We start from the raw sequence: 20,151 nt of genomic DNA, 5'->3' as shown, positions 1-20,151 counted from the left end.
ATAAGTACTTACTCCGTGCTGCCTCAGTTCTATATCCCACTTCCCGCTTGCCACCCACCATGTACTCTCCAGTGTTCAACTATCTTGACGGTGACTTCATCCTGCGCTCCGATTGTCCCTACGATGATAAACTCGTCTGCTCTTCGAAATCGGTGGACTTCCGCATCCACCACTGCATTCTGTCAGCCGCATCCCAACTCTTCGAGGGGATGCTGTCCCTCCCACAACCAGAGTCCGCCAGCGACACCATAATCCCCATCATACCGTTCCCGGAGCCGGCCTCGGTCCTGGAGACCCTCCTACGCTATATCTACCCAGTGGAGGCTCCAGTGATTCGAAGCTTGGAGCAGCTCGCCCCCGCGCTCGAGGCCGCCCGGAAGTACGACTTCGCGGTTGCCATCGAAGGCCTTCGTCGCCGCCTTATTGCGCCCGAGTTCTTGGAAGCATATCCGCTCCGAGTCTACGGGCTTGCCACCCAATACGAGCTCGCCGAAGAAGCTGCGATCGCGTCCAGAGCGCTGCTGAACACCCCACTCTCCGCCCAAGAGCCACATGAAGACCTGAAGCACATCACCGCGTACGACTACCACCGACTCGTCGTCCTCCGCGAGATGCGCGCCCGTGCTGCGATCGCGCTCCTCACGCCTCCTCGCGATTTGAAGTGCATGCAGTGCAACGGGCGGTGGGACAAGGCGCGCGAGCCGCCACGGTGGTGGGCGGACTACCGAGAGCGGGCGAAGGAGGAGCTGCGCGTGCGGCCGACGTCCGCCGTCATCTTCACGCTACCATTCCTGCAGCAATCAGCCCAGGTGGGGTGTACGGGTTGTGCGGCGAGCATCCTGTGTTCGTCGTGGTTCTTCGCGCAGCTTCGACAGAACATAGACGACCTTCCCGCGACCATCTAGTTTCGATGTTACTATACTCGCGACAAACTACTGTAGTTGGCTGTATGCCGGACAGATATCTATCACGACCATCAGGTTAAACATTGTACCGCCGTCCCTTAGCTTTCCTATACAATCTACCGCCCCGGTGTTATCTCGATTGACTTGCTATGGGTGGACTGATGATCCGGAATGGATGAGCGTGACTCCAGCGTCGAGCGAAAGGTCCGATCGACCAACAAGCTTCAAGCTCTAGGTGTCCCAGGTCTGCTCTCACCACAACACCCACTATGGCATCCTTCACTCCCCAGCTTGCAACCTTCAAGGCCCCCGCCATCGACAATGAGCCGATGGTGAGCGTCTCACCACTGAACGGTCCAGATCTCTGCAGGACTGATCGTAAAATCGGTGGACGCGTCGATGTAGAGGAGTTATGCCCCCGGCTCACCTGAACGCAAAGCCCTGGTCGAGGCGGTCGCTCAGATGGAGAAGGAGCTCCCCTTCGAGGTTCCCTGCGTGATCAACGGAAAGGAGGTACGTCTGTCGATGTGTCGATCTCCGCGCGCTGATCACGAATGAATTGTTCCCCGCGTCACAGGTCAAGACGGGCAAGCTCGCAAAGCAGCCCATGCCCGCCACCCATGCCAAGCACCTCTGCACGTACCACGAAGCTGACCAGGCGACCGTCGCGAGCGCGATCGAGGGCGCGCTCGCTGCGAAGACTGAGTGGGAGGCGATGCCTTGGAACGACCGCGCGGCGATCTTCTTGAAGGCGGCGGACCTTGTGAGCGGGAAGTACCGTTACAAGCTCATGGCGGCGACTATGCTCGGTCAGGGCAAGAACGCATGGCAGGCGGAGATTGACGCAGCGGCTGAGGTGAGTTTGTCGAGGAAAGCAGTCAAGATCGAGAGGCTAGATGTGTTTGGTACAGCTCGCGGACTTTTTCCGCTTCGGCGTGAAGTACGTCGAGGAGTTGTACTCGCAGCAACCCGTCAAAAACGCAGCCGGCAGCTGGAAGTGAGCCTTGTCCTCCGCCACCGCTTAAATGCTGCTCACGGGTAGATAATCTAGCCGAGTCGAGTACCGCGCGCTTGAGGGCTTCGTCCTAGCTGTCTCGCCCTTTAACTTCACCGCCATTGGCGGAAACCTCCCCGGAAGTGAGTACATGCCCCCAGACTCGCGAGCGACCATTCTCTGACCCACATACAGCCCCCGCGCTCGTCGGCAATGTCGTCGTCTGGAAGCCCTCACCCGCGGCCACTTACTCCAACTATATCATCCACCAGATCCTCACAGAAGCCGGCCTTCCCGCGGGTGTCATCCAGTTTGTTCCCGGTCCTCCTGAGGAGGTCGTCGGCCAGGCGATCGCGCACCCATCTTTCGCGAGCCTGCACTTCACCGGCAGCACCTTCATCTTCAAGAAGCTCTGGAAGGACATCGCGGCCAACCTCGACAACTACAAGGGTTACCCGCGTATCGTCGGCGAGACTGGTAAGTTGAAGCCATGGAAGCCGCTACGTTTGATTTTTAATGATGATTCATAGGCGGAAAGAACTTCCACCTCGTTCACCCGTCGGCCGAGATTAAAAATGCCGTCAACCAGACCGTCCGTGGCGCATTCGAGTACCAGGGCGAGTGAAGATCCCCGACATTCCATATGCTACAGCTGACCGTAATAATCCACAGGCCAGAAGTGCTCTGCCCTGTCTCGTCTGTATGTCGCATCCTCGATCTGGAACAACGGTTTCAAGGAGCAGCTCCTGAACGAGGTCGCGAAGCTCAAGGTCGGCCCTTGCACCGACTTCACAAACTTCATCGGACCCGTTATGTAAGGAGAATCAACCTATCGCGCCTCCAATATTCTGACGATCGCGTGTAGTGGCCGCCCTGCCTTCGACAAGATCACTGGCTACATCCAGAAGGCGAGGGATGCAGGCAGTGAGATCATTGCGGGTGGCAGCGGTACGTCTTGCGAGTGTGCCTGAGGGACCGTTGTTCTGACTCAGGTTTGCAGCGGACGACTCCACTGGATACTTTGTGCAGCCTACCGTCATCCTGACCAAGGACCCGAAGTCTATCACGATGGTTGAGGAGATCTTCGGCCCCGTCCTGACGGTATGATTTACTGAATGAAACATACTTACCGTCGCTGACACACGCCGCTCTAGGTCTTCGTGTACGAGGACGCTGACTACGAGAAGACCCTCGAGCTGATCGACACTACGACTACCTACGCGCTCACTGGCTCCATGTACGTCTGCATCATCAAAAATTGTCCATGTCGCTCGTCTAACCCAACCCTCTCACTAGCTTCGCGTCGGACCGCAAGGCTCTTGTACACGCGACGAACCGCCTGCGCAACTCCGCCGGCAACGTGTACTACAACGAGAAGTGCACGGGCGCAGTCGTCGGCCAGCAGCCGTTCGGTGGCGCGCGGGGCAGCGGCACGAACGACAAGGCGGGCAGCATCTCGATCTTCTACCGTTTCGTGTCCGCGCGGAGCATCAAGGAGAACTTCGTCGGGCTCGAGGACTTCTCGTACCCGTCGAACCTTGCTTGAGCGGGCCGCGGAGCAGATATAGACGAGAAGCGAAGGAAAGAAAGTGTGTGAAGTATTGTTGACCACTGTATCGCTACGCATCGGGCTTTGGGTGCCACGTACAACAGGAATTGAATGTGTTACATCGCTACAGTACGGAATGTCCGGGGAGACAGAGTGAAATGTGTCCTGCATGGATAGGTACATAGGAATAATATGTCTGGTGTGAGGTGAGTGACCCGCGCCCCCTGGGCAAATCAACTCGCTCACGATTATGTGCAGTAATATCATAAGTAGCCAGGTCCGTAGTCCTCGCGAATTTATGCCTTGACCATCGCGGGGGCGCTGCCAACATCCAGCTTCAACTACAAATCCAAAACCCAGTCAGCTCACACATACCTCTGTTCATACACTACTACTCACCTTCGCCACAGCGCTATCAACACCCTCCCCCAGCCCCTCCGCATACTCCCTAAACCCCGGCAAGAAATTCGCGCGACAGCACTCACACTCCGCCGCGCGCGCGACCGCGCTGCGCCACAGCCCGCGGTCGAGCGCCGCGCCCGCCCCGTGCGGCCGGTTGCGCACGACGAGCGCGAGCTTGTACACGTACATGAGCCACCAGCGCGGCGCACTTGTGCTCCGGAAGTGCGCCCACGCGTCCGCGCTGCGCTCGTCGAGGAACACGTGGCACGTGCTGCCGCGCTTTTTGGAGGGCGCGCAGGCGCGCAGGGCGTGTGCGGGGGAGGGGGTGGGGGCGGCGGGGACGGAGCGGTGCGAGCAGTCGCGGTGGTGTGCGGATGGGGCGGAGGCTGGGGTGGAAGTGGAAGTGGGGGCAGGGGTGTCGATGGCGCCTGAGGAGTTGGCTCGGCGGTGGGTGCGGGTGGGGTTCGGGCTGGTCCCGGGCGAGGAGGGGGTCGCCCCAGAGTAGGACAGCGCGTGGGCGAGGACGAACGCGGAGGCGGCCTGGCCGCACTGGTCGTGGTACACGAGCAGCCGGAAGTAGTCCGCGGCGGGGATCTCCTCGAGCTCCTCGACGTAGCGGTGGCGCAGCTCCTGGTAGGACACGCGGAGGAGCGCGCGGGCGGCCGCGGCGCGCACGTCGGGCATGTTGAAGCGGTGCGCGAGGGCGAAGACGCGGAGGGCTGAGGTGGGGAGGTGGGTTTGGAGCGCGGTGCGGAGGTCGGCGAGGAGCGAGATGAGTGAGTATTTGTGGGCGGCGGTGAGGAGAGATTTGAGTGCGGGGAAGGAGGGAGGGGGCGGTCGCGGGAGGGGGTAGATGTGCCGTAGGAGTGCGGCGAGTGTTGCGCTGTCCTCTGAGACGAAGATGATACCGAGGCAGGTGTTGCCCTTGTCTGGAGGATCGTACGTACGCTCCGCGTGGCGATCCTCAAGCATCCTTCGAAATACCGGCGATGCAAGGGAGAGTAGTGGGGCGTGCAGCCGAAAGTCGACAGCATCTGAAGTGCGGAAGATCACGTCCGCGGTGGGCGAGTTGAGTAGCTCCTGCGGGACAGCCTCCACGTTCTCGCCGTGGACGTGCGTAGGGGTGAACGTCGGCTTCGGACTCGGCGGCGGCGGCAGGATAGACGTAGCAATGGAGACGGGGCGCGCCTTCTTCGAGCTTCCGCTAGCGTGCTTCGGACTAGTGCACTTGGCCATGTAGTGCGAAACGCGGTAGTACACGCCCGCGGAGATGTCTTTCAGTTCGTCGACAAAGGCGCAGTGCGCAGTGTACGCTAGCGGAACCAGCGACTCCGCTTCAGGGGTGAGGTCAAGTGCGCACGCGATGGCGAAGGCGCGGAGCGGCTGGGAGTGGCCGAGCTTGACGAGGCGGGCGCGGAGGAGCGACGTTGCTTCTTCCATCATGTATTTCATCGCGGCCTCGAGAACGGGCCGCAGCTCGTCGAGGGAGTTGAACTCCGGGTCGTCGATGGGGTAGCATAGTCGGAGAAGCTTGTCAAGCGCCTGGCTGCCCTCGGTCAGATGGATGACGGGGAGTCCGTCCTTGGTGTCTTCGTCGTCGAGCGCACCGGGAGGGGGTTGGGGAATGCTGAGCATGTCCTCGAAAATGCACGAAGCTTCTGCGAGTATGCTCCTGCGCACCCAGAAGTCGATATTGTCGGACGAGCGGAGGATGGCGTCTGCAGCCGCCTTGTTGAACGGGTATGCAGCGTTCATGGTCTTTGTGGTCTTCCCGGGCGTCGTGGACGACGAGGGCGACGCTGGGGCGGGTGGTGTGGGCAGAGCAAGGGCAGGCATGGGGGTGAGGAGAGAAAGGCGAAGACATTGAGTGCGATGGAGGTGTTATGAGGCCGGAGGTGGCTGTCCCAGGGGATGGAATGCAGATCGAGCTTATCCTCCGAGACAAAGTACAGGAGACAGTCGCGTCTACAAAGCCTCTAGAGCCACAACCGCGTTCCTCCCCGCACGTGACCGCGACTCATTAATCATCGTCACCTCTGCCGGCGCCTATCTGCCTCTGCAAGTTGTCTGTGCACCTGGATGAGCTCTGCAGCAAGCCGCTCCGTTCTACGCTTTCCCTCGAGTACCCGCCCTTCCGCATGTCTTCCGCCCACACCGCGAAACGTCCGCAATGTATCGACGCACGACAACTCCGCCAGCTCCAAGCTCTTCGAGGATGCTGCTCGCGAGGAGGCTGAGGAGCAGCAAGCAGCAGCACACAAATCGTCCAAGCTCTCAGCATTAGAGAGTCAGCAGGAGAACTGGGACGGCGATGAGCCGATTCAGCATGCTGTCTTGCGCATGCTTGTCGACAAGTACAAACCTATGCGTTCCGGCCCTATCAGGTCGGCCGAGGAAAAGCTCAAGACTGCCCCGCCTCAGGTGCGCACACCCGACGCACCCGCAAATGCACAACTACAGGACACTGCGGCGAATGCTGCGAACGCGGAAGCAGCGAGCATGCCAGCTGTGGAAGCAGTACCCGTCCGCCGCTACGTTCCCGGAGAACCTATCCTCCCCGGCATAGAGGGACATATGCCTTGGCACACTACATTCAAGGTCCCCTCCCATGCTACCTCCAATATCCGCTACGGCAATATCCAGCGCCCGCCTCCGCGCTCGGCGCGACAGACTGGCCCTCTCCCCGTGGACGAGAAGGCGAAGCGGAAGGAGCGGGAAACGAAGAAACGTATGGAGCAGGGCACCAGGCTCTCCCAGGCCCGGGAGTCCACCATCGACTATCGGCTGGGGATCAAGGGGGCTGCTGCTGAGCAGCTGAGGCGGCCAAATCCTGTATCCTTGAAAGGATGGGCGAACCTGGTGGAGGAGCGAATAGAGGTGCGTTGCGCAGGGGCATACATGTATGCATAGCAGCTCTAAATAATCATTGCAGAAAGCTCGTCAGGCCGGACATTTCAAGACCGTGAAGGGCCGTGGACAACCTATTGCACGCCTCTCGGAGGACAAGAATCCGTTTATTGGCCGTGAAGAGTTCCTCATGAACAGGATCGTACAGCGACAGGGGGCGGCTCCGCCCTGGGTAGAGATTCAAGGCGGTGCGTTTCACGCCTGCCCCATGTTTGCTCTTCCGAACTCACGCTCATCACAGAGCTCGAGACGGCCGCAGCCGCCTTCCGCGAGGTAGTCAAACAATCCTGGACGCGGCGCGCCCTGCGCTCCATAACCGCCGCCCACCCCGCCGCGCTCCTCCCGCGCCTCACGCTCGCGGACGTCGCCGCGCTGCGCGACCCCGAGTGGGAGGCGCGCGAGCGCGGGTACCACGACAGCGCGCTCGCGGAGCTCAACGCGCTTGTGCGCAAGTACAACGGGCTTGCGCCGTACGCGGTGCGCCGGCCGTACTATATGCGCGCGGTCGAGCTCGAGCGGGTGTATGCGGAGGCGGGGGAGGATATTTTAAGGGGCCTGGAGGAGAGGGCGAGGGGGGTGGGGCCGAGGAGGCCGGCGTATACGCTGTCGGAGGATGAGCAGGGAGGGGGTGGGGCTGGAGCTGGGAGAGGGTCTGCGGTCGACTGGGGAGGCCTCAAGTTGCGGGATATGTTCCGGGATTTGGTGGGTGCATTCCGCGGACGAAGTTGACTGAATACCTGCATTCCTGCGGTAAGTTGCTGGCCTTCGCCCACCTATAGATCCTCCCTCCTTTTCGCTCCCTTCTTGAGGCGATACTCCACGCCGTGCGTAATCCCCCCACTCACCATTTCTGCTTAGAGTGCATCACACCCTCCTGTACACTAGATCAGCTCCCGCTGACGCGTGTAAACTAGCTGTATCTCTAACGCTTCCATCGCCCCAGCCCACGCAGACATCGCGTGGCCTGCTGTCACTTCCACAACGTGTCTTCGACGTCGATCACAGCGGTGCTACGAACACCTTGCCCTCGGACCACAGCCCAATCGTCCGCGTCCCTACTGGCGGCGAGCTGCGATCGTGCACATCGCCCGCGATGCTGCAGGCCGCGCCGCCTCCTGGTGTCCAGCTGAGCGCTGATGCCGCGCGATTTCGGTGCGTGCTCTGACGGAATTCCGTGCGCAAAAGACGCCGCTATAGCCTCTCGTGCTCGCGCATGTCCTCGTCTGACCAGCGGTCGTCGTCCGGTGACATCCGGTACTCACGATGGGGGAATAGACAATACACCCGAAGCACAACAACCATTTGCGCGCATGGCGCCTCTGGTCGACGGCGTTGTGCACGCCTGGCCAGACAGTCTGGGAAGCCCTCTCCCAAGGTTCGCGCCGCCAAGCCGCACCGTCACCGTCGTCGCCGCCGAAATGAACGTTGTAGTCGACGACGGCCGACGACCGCGTAGCGCTGCGCAAATATTTGTGCACGCCGCGGGTCCGTGCACGAACAATGGCACCAGCAGGAACGGGGGCGCGCGAGGGAGCGGGGCTGGGTGACGAGCCAGGGACGGGGGGCGCCTCATGGCTGCCTCGCGCGTGCGGGCACCCCCCGAAGCGAAGCGAGCCCGCGCGCCCGGGCATCTAATCTATAAAAACCGGGGGGAATGCGTTTTTCTCCCCCTCCACTGCTCTCAGCGTCCTCGTCCTCGTCTCCGCCCCCGCCGACCTCCCTCAAGCCGTCGCCGTCGTTCAAGCCGACCTCGTCCAGCCCTACAGCAGACCAGCATCAGCAAGCAGGCGTCCTCCGTAGCGCCCGTTATTGTCCTCTCGCGCTCCCCCATCTTCAAGTCCAGCAAGTGTACCCTCGTCCTCTCCTACTACCATGTCTTCCTACGTCAGCTCTGAGGAGATTGTTGTACGTATCTGATCCTTTACCTGGCTTTGTATTGCGCCCACGCACTGTTGCTGCGTGGGACATCATTGGGCGACCGTAACTGACTTGCGCTGCCCAGCCCGGCGACATCGTCGCAGTTACCGCTCCTGGTGGCAGGCGTGAAGGCCTCGTCGTTGGATCCCACCTCGACTATGCCGTACGTCCCCCTACACTCACATACTTCACAGCGCGATTTTTCTGACCCGATTCCGTGCGTGCAGGGCAGGCAAGTCGTCGAGGTCCGGCTCGACGGTGGCGAGATCTACAACGCATGGTACGTGTCCATCCCCTACAATTCCCCGCTATCCCATGCACCTTGTTCTATATCACATTCGAGAGCCATCTTCCCCCGCCGCCCAGTCGTTCTTCTAGTTTCTAGTGGGAGAGATCACGGTGGCTGATGACGTCTTTTCCCTCGTGCAGGTACCCGAGCTTGACGCGCGTACGCCGGACGATCGAGTACACCCGTCCCTCGCCCCAGCACAAGCGTACCATCGAGCGCACCATCTACTGGTGATCGCCCCCTCTGCTACACGGATACTTTCTGGCCCCCGACTCGACTCGACACTCTGGACACTCTGGACGCGCGCGTTCCCGCGTGCGCGAATACCTGCCCTGCTGCTCCGCGACTGCCGACCATCCCGCACAGGCGCGGATGCGCTGCGGCCGCCCCGCCCCCACATACCTAGCCCGTACCTGCCCGTGTATAGTTGTGACATAGGACGCGGTGTACGCTGGTCTCCCCCTGGTTGGATTCTCCTGCTTCTGCTTGGTTACCCCCGCTGCTATATGTATGTAGATAGATACGCATCCCATCGTTTGTGCCCCTTCCCGCGGCGTGTCGTCTCGTTCTATATCCCCTTCCCGCGTGTCTGAACTATGTGGCGTCGATCTGCTTCCCTGGGACGGAGGACCATGTATGTATCTACACAAACTCAAAGTTATTCAGCCGTCTGCCAACACACATACCTCTGAGTGATTTTTGATGCTTCGATGTGAACACGAACAGTGGAGACATTCAAAGTCTCGTGTATTCCGGCCAAGTTGAATACATATTGCGGATGGAGAGGGGTGTAATGAACAACGCGGGTGTAGTGAATGATGGGTAGTATAGTGTGTGGGGGGTGTCGCATAGGATAGACTAAACCAATAAGTGTAGAGCAGCAGCAGAGCAAATGGACGGCGCAAGCAGCAGGGGACCTACGCGCGCAGCGACGTGGGCGGGGCCGCCTGCCCGGACGCGACGGTGGGGTGCGCATCCCCCTGCGTCTGCGAGATCGACCGCCGGCTCTTCCGCAGCCGCCCGGACTTGCTCGACGGCGTCGGCGACAGCGGCGGGCGCTGTGGCGAGATCGGTGCCGCCGCGCCACCATTCGGAGGCGTGTGTGGACGCGAGTGCGAGATGGAACGGTGGTGGTGGGGGCGTCCGTTCGGCACCGGGGTCGTGGAGGAGGGCGCGATCGCGGGCTCGCCGTTCGGGGCGGAGGGGTGATGGCTGTGCTTCGAGGTCGTGGTGGCGGTCGTGCTCGAGCTCTCCGTGCGCATCATGGGGGGCGCGCTGGGCCTTCGGTGCGCGGACGTCCGTCGCACGACGCGTGGGTCGATGACCTTGCCCCTGTCGTCGTCCCGCCGCTCCCTGCTCTCCCTCCGCCGCGCCACGTCCCCATTCCCGTTCGGCCTGCTGCTGCTCTCCCTCCGCACGAGCTCCGAGCGCCCGTTGGCAGCAGGAGAAGGCGCAGGGGTGGGAGCGCGGGACGCGGACCGCGTGCGCGCCTCTTCCGCCTCCGCCTTGACTTTCACGGTCTCCTCGGAGCCGCGGGGCGAGCCCGTGTACGGCGACGCGCGCGGCTGCTGCACGCGCTCGTAGTAGAGCATGAACGCACCCGAGCCTTCCTGCAGCACGCGCTCGAGCCCGCACTCCTGCACGGCGTCGTCGCTGATGCGCAGCCAGCCGCGCCCGGGGTGCGTGCCGGATGCGTCCCTTGAGTCGCGCACGGGCCCGTACCGCTCGCAGCGCGCGCAGTCGCAGCCTAAGGGACATGCGAGCTTGGGTGGGGCGAAGCGGCGCTCGCCGGCGGAGGGCGGGCGGGGTTTGCGCCGGAAGCAGACGTAGTGCCCGAAGGAGTGCTGGCCGTAGTGGCAGACGACGGCGGCGAGACGGTAGAGGGTGCGGGGGACAGCGTAGGTGGAGGGCGTCGGGGTGACGGAGCGTTGGGTGGGGATGGGTGGCGGCGGAGCGGATATGGGTGAGGAGGGCTGGGTGGAGAGTTGCCCGGAGGTGGTGAATGGGGTGAGGTCGAGGATTTCGGGGAAGATCACGCGGGCGTTGTTTTTGGTGGCGTGGTGGCCATAGTGTATTGAACGGTTGAGGTGGAGGGCGAGAACGGGTGGAGGCTAAGTGAGAGGTCGGTCAGCAGGCGTGCTCCTCCACCTGTGGGACGAAGAACCTACGCGGGCAACCATGGACTGCTTTGTGGACGCCTGGCTGAATACCTTCTCGGTCTTTACGCCCGGGATATCTTCCTCTATCCTACCTTCGTCTATAGCAGCCTTGACTCGAGCCATCAGTTTCCTCGTATCGCGTGCGCGCTTCTTCTTGGAGGAAGAGGGGTTATTCGACGCTTGCGAGGCTTCGGTTAACCTATCTGCCTCCTGCTCTAATCGCCGGTAGGTGGCGAGCATGGAGCACTTTCGACAGATACAATCGCTCAACAGCTCCAGCCTCGTATAGTCTTCGAGGCACTCCTCGAGACGACACGCAGCCTAGATATTTTGGATGAATGTCAGAAGAAACAAAATGAATAATCCACTTCTGCGCACCACCATGCCAGGCAACGCGAGCTGCCAGTTATCGAACGGGAAGTGCATGACCGCTTCTGTATATCCGCACTGCATACAGCTGCGCCGGTTCGCAGTGAGCCCGTCGAACACCGTCTTACTAATATTGCGAGCGGCGAGGTCGTCCTGCTTCGTTAGTGTTACGCTCAAGCCCCGGTCTCGTCGGATTTCTTGAGCAACAGCCATGGCCTCGTTCTTGATGCATTCCGAGAGCAGCTGGAAGAGCTCCTGCGCATCCTGGTGCTCGCGAGAGGAGAAGAGCGAGTTGTTCTTCGAGGGGTTGGAGGTAGACAACGCGGCGATGATGTCAACGGGGCGATGCGCACGCGAGGAGGAGGTGGGCGTGTTTAGCACTGTCATGGGGGATCGTCAGGTAGGGGACACGTGAGCAGCGGGTACGCACTGACCACGGACGAGTTCGCGGAGGTTATCGATGACAGGAGTGGGCACATCCAGGGACTCTGCCCTAGCATGTATCTCATCTAGTTGCGGTTGTAGATACGTTAAAGAGGCCAGAGCCTGAGGTGTACCATGAGAGATCGGTATTGTGGCGGGCAGACGGCGTACGCACCTGCAGAGTCGAGTTCATGAAGCAATACGTCCCAGATATATTGACAAGCCCGGGGTAGTAGCCATCTTCACTCGAGCTCTCATGAGTGGTGTCTGGGGATAGCTGTGGTCCAGCGCGCGGCAGCACAGGGTCTACCCGAGAACGCGTACCTTGGCTGGAAGTGCGAGCGACCTGGTCATCGCGAGTGCTATTCCTTACGTGCCTCCGCTTCAGTCTCTTTCTCTCAGAATTGCTCAGGGACGAAGAGGCATCAGACCAGTTCCAAGGAAGCAGAGACGCTAGGCTGTCGAAGACCATCTGGACGGCGAAGAAGAACGAGTGACGGTAGGAGACTGCCCAAAGGGCGAGAGTAGGCACAAAGATGAGAATGACGATGGGCGCAATCTGGTGGAAGGCAGGATGGGAGAGGACGAGGTAGGCGTAGTGTTCGAGATCGCCGTGCAGCAGCATTTAGCTCAGCTCAAGAGGCCTCGAGTGAGCACTGACGACATGGGGCTCCGTAAGTTGCAAGGACGCTGCAAAGGGCCACCGCTGAGTGGCCATCGCCCGGGGGAACGTGGCCACATGATTTGCTGGTAACCCCGCTGCACCTGCCCTTTACATGGCTACCTGGCGCAATGGTAGCGCGTTTGGCTTCGATCGCCGACGGCTACAACTGTCACTGAATGTGACCAAAAGGTTGCAGGTTCGAGTCCTGCGGTGGTCATCTTTTTGGGCTGAGTGAGCTCGGTCCGGACCGTGTATCCGGTGTTGGACTCGATCTACGCGACGCGTCTGTCGCGTCGGTGGCTGCCGCGGTTCGAACAAGACGGTTTGGCGAAGGCGCCACCCCGTCGACGTGCTGCAGCCTTCTTCCCTTCGCGGCATCTGCGAGCCCTTGTAGCCCCGGCTGCACGTCAGACTCGTCTTCTTGGATAAATGGCTGCCACAGCCCTTCTCTCCCAACACTCCTCCAACCCTCTCGAAGTCTCCTCTTCCGATACCCGCAACAGAGCCTACCTCAAGGAGCTTATGGACGTCCAGCACGTCGCGCGTGACTACGCCGCTGAACATCCATCCTCCGACGACCCCCTCAACGGCTACAATGTTCCTGAACTCGAACGCTACCATTCGCACCTTGCCCAGCTCTACCCGGACGCGCCCGCACCCGCGTACCAGTACGCCGCATCTGCTAGCAATGCCCCAGAAAAGGACGTGGACGAGGAGATGCTTAGCGACGGAGGCTCAGGAGATGAAGACATGGAGCAGGAAGAAGAAGAGGAGGAGGAGGAAGAGGAGGAGGAGGACTCCGACGCGGATACTGACGAGGAATTGTCCATCTACCTCAAACCACGCGACGAGCAACTCGAAATCGAGGAGGAGATTGTTGACCTCGAGTCTGCCGTCCCAGAGCTGACAGAGGACTACAAAGTCATCGACCGTCTGGGCACGGGCACCTTCTCCGCCGTCTACAAAGCCATCGACCTCAGCTACCACACGAAATGGGACAACACCGAATGGCACGGCCACCACCCACCCACATCCTCTTCATACTACCTAACAGTACCTAATCCACCCGGAAGCAAGGTATACGTCGCCGTCAAGCGCATATACGTGACCAGCGGCCCCGAACGAATACGGAACGAGATCTCCATTATGGAGGACTGCAGAGGCTGCCGGCACGTCTCTCAACTAATTACCGCGTTTCGACATCGCGACCAGGTCGTAGCAATCATGCCGTACCACAAGAATGATGACTTCAGGGTGAGCGCGTCGAACAACGCGCATATATGCTCATGAACTCACGCATACATGCAGGATTATTATAAATATTTGCCATTAGAGGGCGTGAAGGCGTACTTCCGATGTATGTTTCGCGCGTTGCGCGACATTCATTCACGAGGGATCATCCACCGTGATGTGAAGCCTGCGAATTTTCTCTTCGACCCGCGGACAGGCATCGGCACACTTTGCGACTTTGGCCTAGCATGTGTAAGTAGACTGTATGCCTTTGCAACGAGCTCTAACGCCTTTCTTCTAGCGCGTAGAACGCGGCCCTTCTCTCGGAGCCTGTCTACATACAACGCCGACGCGCGAATTCCCGCATGGCCGCCTGAAGCCAAGGACTGAGTTTGACATCGACCACATTAAACGAATGCAAAAGGAGGGCCGTATACGAAGTGCGGGACAGTCGGACAAGGTGGGATACCCCGAGAAAGACACCCGGTAGGATAATGTGCACTCCTTGCCCAGGGACGTTCTGCTAGACATCACTCCCGAGCAGACCACATTCCAAAGCAAACCGTGCAGGCACAAGAGGCTTTCGAGCGCCGGAGGTGCTGCTCAAGTGTGGCGAGCAGACGGGAGGTGCGTTTAAAAAATTGGCAAGCACGAATTATTGCATCCAGAGGTTGAACATCATGCTAGCGATCGACGTGTGGTCCGCGGGCATGATTCTTTTGTTCTTCCTCACGAAGAAGTTCCCCCTCTTTCAGTCCAACGACGACACAGAGGCGCTCATGGAGATTGCGGCTATCCTCGGACGACGGAGGATGGAGAAGACCGCCACCCTGCACAGTACGTCTACTAACACTCTATTAGCAATATATAACTGACCTCATCCATGCCAGGTCGACTGTTTCAGTCCAACGTGCCATCACTCTCTCAAGAGGGCATGTCCTGGAAGGACTTCGTCGAACGGCAAAACCCCGACCTCCGCATACCCCCAGAGCCCGAGATCTCCTACTACCCCTACACCCTCCCCGAACACCGCGCCCGCACACGCGCCCCACCCTCTTCCTCCACCGGCTACTCCCCCGGACGCTCCTCCCCGTCCTCGCCTTCTTCCCACAGCTCTGCACGCGCCCCCTCGCCCACACCCTCTGAGCTCGCCTCCTACTCCGCCGAGATCGACAGCGCGCTCGACTTCCTCGAGAAAGCCATGGAGCCCGAGTCCACGCGGCGCATGACCCCGCGCAGCGCGCTCTACCACCCCTTCCTGCGCGAGCCGCGGCCGGACGCCCCGGGGGACGACGACTTCGTGCCGCACCCGTTTGGAGACGGGGTGTGCGGGGCGCTGCACTTTATTGACGAGCAGGAGGATCTGTGCGTGCGGGTGCCGGTGCCGGGGAGGACGGGCTTGGTTGCGAGGAGGGTGCAGGCGGGTGAGGGGATCGCGATTGGGAAGCAGCCGTGTGAGTTTCATCGGGGGATGTCGTTTTAGTTGAGTGTGTGGGGGAGGGGAGACGTGTAGCCATAGCGTGTACGAACATAATCATTTCCCGACTATTTCTCACAGCACACAGTTGCGACTACTGAGACAAGGAAGGTAAGGCAAGGCAGCCAACCGACCAAAGATGATTATACATAGAACAGGTACGTAACGTAAGAACATTGGCCCCAAAAATGTGGTTAAAGAAAGAACCTGTGCCTCGGTCAAAATACAACAACGGTCAGTGTTCAGTGTATTCCGGGGGCACCTCCGAGAACGCCATATCGGACAGAGCGTCGTCTTGCGGTGATGTTTCCTCCATTGCAGGCGGCGTGAAGCGTACGCCCGAGTCGGTGTGGAATACCCGAGGAGCAGCTACTGTTCCCTGGATCTGTACTTCTTGCTGTGTGCTTTGGCTCTTGACGGAGGGCGCCGCTTGGAAGCTATGCGAATGGGGCATCGACAAGGACGCAGAGGAAGAAGTAGCCGGTCCGGGGGTTGTTGGTCTCGACGAAGTGGCAGAGGTCGTAGCTGGTGCAGGAAATCCGAGTGGCTGCTTCGCCGGTAGCTGCCGCAGGGAAGTGGCGAGCGAGAGGTTCTCATAAGAGAGGCTGGCAAGTGTAGACGAGGGGCCCGAGGGAGGGTGTCGCATCGGTCCTCCCGCATCAGACGAGGCGGCGGCGGTAGTGGACGGAGCAGCTGTAGTCGGCGGAGACACCGGGTGCATTGTGACGTATGCTTTGGGCCCTATCAATGGGTCTGGGAAATGAGCAGACCGGAGGACGGTTTCGGTATGATTTTCGCGCACCTTGTTCGAGGAGATCGACCTCCTTCTTCGAAAGAGCAAGTCCCTCGCCCCGCCTGCGACGTTTGACGAACAGGGAAAATGCCGCAAAGGTGAGCAGGGCGAGTCCTGCGATGCCGCCCACGACACCGCCCACGATGGGACCCACAGCTGCCTGTCCTTTGCTCGATTCTACTATGATAGACGGCGTGGCATCGGTAGGTTGGGCGAGACTTTGCGTTTGTGCTGCTGAGCCCGAGCTCAACGGCGTATACTGGATGTAATCCAGCACGAACGGCCATTCCGCCTCGGAGCGGTCGTCCCCGTGGTCGACGCGCATGACCATCGTATGTTGTCCGGGATCCAACGTCTCCCAGCTGAACCACTGCCATGCATATTCGGCAGTTGTGCCGTCGAATGGCGACCCCATGATCGGTCCCGCCTCGCCGTCCATGATGAACGTCGCCGACGGTGCACGGACAAGTAGGCCCGTGTCCGGGGCCGCGAGTATGACGCCAAACACGTACATTTGCGTGCCTGCATGGCGAGCGCAAACCCAGGGCAATGAGCTCAGCGTGCGGGACTAGCGCGGATGTGGCACGTACCGTTGAACACGAGAGTAGCGGTCGCATTCGTGAACCCGGCGGCGTATGTGTTGTTCATGACGTTGTCCTGCCGGTCGAGATGGCGCCAGAGGCTCTCCGGCTTGTAGACAATGGCCGGGTTCGTGTCGTCGAGGGTTATGAGCGGCGGTGGAGAGCTGGCCATAGCTAGCGACCTATCTGGCGGGGCACCGCAGCAGCGAGGTTGGTGCCTCCAAAAGGGAGGAGAGAATGGGGGGAATGAGCTGAGGGGATGGTGAGGTGGCGCAAAGCCAACTAGAACTGGGCACGCTGCAACCGGTGAGACCTGGCATCGCAGACGGCGTTATACGGATACCGCGTACAACTCGGACAGCTGGTCCCTCGTAGCGGAGTGATCCAAGTGACATAGCTCACCCATTGTGCATGGATCATGGCCCTATCAATCCTCGCGGACAGAAGATTGTCTGGATGTTCGCCCTGGGCTTGACCTTAGGGAATTATACAGGTGTTACTTGACGAGGAGCAGCACCTTGATCAAGCCAAAAACGATAAATTTGTATCAAGAAAAGTGGAAGCACTGTAAACGCTGGTGTTACAGCGGCATTCCTGAGAGCATGATAGTCACGGTTACGACGTACCATATGTCCAAAGCTTTGAAGGAAACAAAGCGGGTCACCCTAAGGAGGCTATGGCCTAACGTCCGAGGCGTTCGGGACCAACTTCAGGTTACCATATACGTATGCACACGCGCCCATGCCGACTACTTGAATGTCGTAAGGCGCTTATTCAAGTTCGTGAAGCTCAGACCTCACCAAAAGCCATGGCAAGTATAAGATGTGGCATTAATTCCGTCCGGGGGACAAGATATACTATCATACAAACATCGAGGCAAGATCGTAAAAGGGTAACGACGTGGCAGGGGCGTCAGGATGGTATAGTATACTACAACGTGCTATACATCACCTACTCAATGCGTAGGCAACAGCGAGCACATAAACGAGATCTCGCGACGGAGTGCGGTCGGGTGAAAGGGGAATAGTGGAATAAGAGGGTAGGTGGGGAGGTAGATGTCAGAGGTCGAGGAGGTCGAAACCATCTCAGATATCGCTCATGCTGTTGAGCAAGCCCGCCTGGGCGACGGAGCTGCTACCCTCCCCGCTCTCATTGACGAGGAGCCCCCTGCTGCCCGAGCCAGACGCCTCGGGCTGCTGTGCTATCTGGCCGATAACGTCGCTCTGGAGCTGCATCGGTACGAACACGACCTTGCTATTCGCGGTCTTCGCCATCGTCTGCAGCGCCTCGAGCTGGCGGATCTGCATCGCGGCGGGCGACGCGAGGATGTCGGCCGCCTGGCGCATGAGGCGCGCCGCGTCGACCTCCGCGCGCGCAGCGATGACCTTCGACTCCCCAATGCGCTTCTGCTGCGCGGCGGACGAGAGCGAGGCGGAGACCTCGGCGGAGAAGATGATGTCCTTGATGAGGATGCCCTCGATCGCGACGCCCCACTTGTCCGCGACGTCGCCGACGATCTCCGCGATCTCGAACGCCATCGCCTCGCGCTCGGTCACGACGCTCTGCACCATGCGCGCGCCGACGACGTGCCGGAGCGTGGTCTGTGCCCGCTCGATGAGCGCCTGGCGCAGGTCTGAGATGCCGAATGCGGCGCGGTAGGGGTTCGTGATCTGGAAGTAGATGACCGAGTCGCTGAAGCATGCGTCTCAGTAAACATCCGAGAATAGAAATAGAGCGCGTGCTGACATTTCAACGTCGACGTTGTCGCGGGTGATGACCTTCTGGCGGCCAATGGCACTAATCTGGATCTTGACGTCGACCACGCGCAGGGACTCCGTGCAGACGTTGACCTGGACGAGACCAGGGTCGACTGACTTGTAGAACTGACCAAAGCGAGTCACAAGACCGACGGATCCTACGCAAATGTAATCAGTATATGGCCACACTGGTCAGCCACATACGAACTTACCTTGTTGGACCTCGCGGAAGGGGTTGGGGCATGGGCAGCAAGGAACGGCTCCCAACAGACCGAGGCACGACCCGAGGGCCTGCAACATGGATCCGTAGACACCATGGGTGACCTACACACCGTCGCAAACGTTCAGCCATGCTATCGCGGTCGAAGATAGGAAGGCACACACCTCTCGTGTTCCAAGGTCCTGTGCATACGAGGGCTGGAGGATGACGCAACGAGATTAGATGGCGGGAGAAGTAATCGGCCGTGCGCGGATAACGAACCTGCATCTCGCTCCGCTTCAACGGCTGCACCTTGATGAACTGCTCTCCGTTCGGCTTCTTCGGGGGCATCGAAGCCGTGCCGCGGGGCTCGTCTGTAACTGGGTGAGCGTCGGCCATGATCAGCACGGACAGTGGGGGGCAGGAAGAGAGGAGGGGGCGGGAGAGGGGCGGGAGAAACGGGCGTCTCACCATTCGGAGCATCGTGGTCCACGACGTTGTTCCCACGGGCAGAACGGTCGGAGGGGGTGTACGCGCGCGCCTTGGAGTCCATGTTGCTCATCGCGTAGCTCTGGGACGGGGATGGGGGCATGTGCGGGCGGCCTAGACCGGGGATGTCGCTGGGGTCGCGCGGGCGTGGACGCTGGAGGAGGCGGCGAGGGAGCGTTCTCGCGCCGTCGCCCTCGCGCGCGGTGTCTTATATGCCCACGGGTGTGAGCGGCGGCTGCAGTCACCTGCGACATCCGCAGCCCTCGAACTCGTTCCACGGCCCTTCCAACTCTCATGCCGCTCCCACCCACGCTCGACATTCTGACAGCTCGCGCATATCGTCCTTCTTCCGCAGTTCCTGGTGCGAGTGGGCCCCGCGGGCTGGTTTCACCGACCGCACAACTCTAATCTTCGTGTGGAACCGGGAGGGGCCTGAAAGGCCAGAAGGCACCCAATCTCGAGCAGTCAATTCCACTCGCTGCGCACAGCCGCCTATCAGGCTCCTCCACAAGACCATGCGCTGCGAGCGCAGGTGTAGGCTCGAGTCTTGACGTATATCCGACCTACGACCGTGCTCGGCTCGGGTCTATCGGAATGCGGCAGGCTCGAGCGGCGGGTTTCAGTTCGTACAGGCATAGGAATACAGGTCCACCTGACAACTCCTGCCGTCTGCGCAGTCCTCAATTGAACTACTCCGCGGGCTGCGAGCCATGCGCGCCCGATCGAGGACACACCCAATTCCCGATGCCGCGCGGCATGAACAGTCTACATTGCTTCGCGCACTGCTGGCATCATGCATCTCCACCGGAATTTCTGATGATACGTCGAGGGGGCTCCAAGCCAAGATGGCCCACATAGGACTCCAACATCATGAGTACTGACTCGTGCAACGGAGCAGCAAGAATCCATCGGGTCGGAACCGGTTACTTATTGACAAGTGATGTGATGAAGAAGCACAAATTTGAGTTCTATATTATACATTAGAGAACCAGACGACACAGGCGGGTCGACAGCGTTATGTAACACCTTCAGAGCAAAAGCAACGAT

At 60.1% G+C, this 20,151-nt stretch overlaps 9 protein-coding genes and 1 non-coding gene across 10 annotated transcripts; 6 read left to right on the top strand and 4 right to left on the bottom strand.

Annotated features, from left to right (window-relative positions):
* Positions 1–59: 59 nt before the first annotated feature.
* On the top strand, positions 60–905 carry TRAVEDRAFT_117402 (uncharacterized protein; the record flags this gene model as incomplete). Its single annotated transcript, XM_008037179.1, has 1 exon — positions 60–905. One exon carries the CDS (start codon positions 60–62, stop codon positions 903–905), a length of 846 nt encoding a protein of 281 aa, XP_008035370.1.
* Positions 906–1,174: 269 nt separating this feature from the next.
* On the top strand, positions 1,175–3,445 carry TRAVEDRAFT_34882 (delta-1-pyrroline-5-carboxylate dehydrogenase; the record flags this gene model as incomplete). The annotated part of the gene is made up of 12 exons (XM_008036710.1): positions 1,175–1,237; positions 1,311–1,418; positions 1,483–1,761; positions 1,817–1,902; positions 1,957–2,042; positions 2,095–2,376; positions 2,430–2,516; positions 2,572–2,713; positions 2,765–2,847; positions 2,900–3,000; positions 3,054–3,136; positions 3,196–3,445. The coding sequence occupies 12 exons, from the start codon at positions 1,175–1,177 to the stop codon at positions 3,443–3,445; spliced, it is 1,650 nt and encodes a 549-aa protein (XP_008034901.1).
* A 1,629-nt stretch (positions 3,446–5,074) lies between these two features.
* On the bottom strand, positions 5,075–5,605 carry TRAVEDRAFT_116369 (uncharacterized protein; the record flags this gene model as incomplete). The annotated part of the gene is made up of 1 exon (XM_008037178.1): positions 5,075–5,605. A coding segment is annotated over one exon (531 nt), but the record flags the coding sequence as incomplete, so codon positions are not given.
* A 408-nt stretch (positions 5,606–6,013) lies between these two features.
* TRAVEDRAFT_143062 (uncharacterized protein) lies at positions 6,014–7,691 on the top strand. Its single transcript, XM_008037177.1, has 3 exons — positions 6,014–6,727; positions 6,783–6,945; positions 6,999–7,691. The coding sequence occupies exons 1-3, from the start codon at positions 6,191–6,193 to the stop codon at positions 7,484–7,486; spliced, it is 1,188 nt and encodes a 395-aa protein (XP_008035368.1). The 5' UTR covers positions 6,014–6,190; the 3' UTR covers positions 7,487–7,691.
* A 256-nt stretch (positions 7,692–7,947) lies between these two features.
* TRAVEDRAFT_26989 (uncharacterized protein) lies at positions 7,948–9,642 on the top strand. The gene is made up of 4 exons (XM_008036592.1): positions 7,948–8,662; positions 8,760–8,837; positions 8,902–8,954; positions 9,104–9,642. Exons 1-4 carry the CDS (start codon positions 8,630–8,632, stop codon positions 9,195–9,197), a joined length of 258 nt encoding a protein of 85 aa, XP_008034783.1. The 5' UTR covers positions 7,948–8,629; the 3' UTR covers positions 9,198–9,642.
* A 238-nt stretch (positions 9,643–9,880) lies between these two features.
* On the bottom strand, positions 9,881–12,632 carry TRAVEDRAFT_34879 (cysteine proteinase; the record flags this gene model as incomplete). The annotated part of the gene is made up of 8 exons (XM_008036709.1): positions 9,881–10,021; positions 10,118–10,369; positions 10,481–11,074; positions 11,132–11,443; positions 11,501–11,871; positions 11,926–12,037; positions 12,090–12,372; positions 12,619–12,632. The coding sequence occupies 8 exons, from the start codon at positions 12,630–12,632 to the stop codon at positions 9,881–9,883; spliced, it is 2,079 nt and encodes a 692-aa protein (XP_008034900.1).
* A 60-nt stretch (positions 12,633–12,692) lies between these two features.
* Positions 12,693–12,795, top strand: TRAVEDRAFT_t48. Its single transcript has one exon. It is a non-coding gene; the product is annotated as a tRNA-Arg (tRNA).
* Positions 12,796–13,007: 212 nt separating this feature from the next.
* TRAVEDRAFT_56693 (kinase-like protein) lies at positions 13,008–15,291 on the top strand (the record flags this gene model as incomplete). The annotated part of the gene is made up of 6 exons (XM_008036968.1): positions 13,008–13,832; positions 13,887–14,060; positions 14,110–14,294; positions 14,353–14,435; positions 14,496–14,645; positions 14,699–15,291. The coding sequence occupies 6 exons, from the start codon at positions 13,008–13,010 to the stop codon at positions 15,289–15,291; spliced, it is 2,010 nt and encodes a 669-aa protein (XP_008035159.1).
* A 53-nt stretch (positions 15,292–15,344) lies between these two features.
* On the bottom strand, positions 15,345–16,874 carry TRAVEDRAFT_69735 (uncharacterized protein). Its single transcript, XM_008037176.1, has 3 exons — positions 16,669–16,874; positions 16,088–16,600; positions 15,345–16,026 (listed from the first exon to the last, which is right to left on the bottom strand). The coding sequence occupies exons 1-3, from the start codon at positions 16,829–16,831 to the stop codon at positions 15,521–15,523; spliced, it is 1,182 nt and encodes a 393-aa protein (XP_008035367.1). The 5' UTR covers positions 16,832–16,874; the 3' UTR covers positions 15,345–15,520.
* Positions 16,875–17,744: 870 nt separating this feature from the next.
* Positions 17,745–19,168, bottom strand: TRAVEDRAFT_34877 (uncharacterized protein; the record flags this gene model as incomplete). Its single annotated transcript, XM_008036708.1, has 6 exons — positions 17,745–18,351; positions 18,406–18,574; positions 18,629–18,740; positions 18,801–18,833; positions 18,898–18,995; positions 19,087–19,168. The coding sequence occupies 6 exons, from the start codon at positions 19,166–19,168 to the stop codon at positions 17,745–17,747; spliced, it is 1,101 nt and encodes a 366-aa protein (XP_008034899.1).
* Positions 19,169–20,151: the final 983 nt, after the last annotated feature.

This window comes from Trametes versicolor (genome assembly GCF_000271585.1).
Source record: "Trametes versicolor FP-101664 SS1 unplaced genomic scaffold TRAVEscaffold_3, whole genome shotgun sequence".
Classification (NCBI taxonomy): Eukaryota; Fungi; Basidiomycota; class Agaricomycetes; order Polyporales; family Polyporaceae; genus Trametes; species Trametes versicolor.
This window is presented reverse-complemented; position numbering and strand designations above follow the sequence as displayed.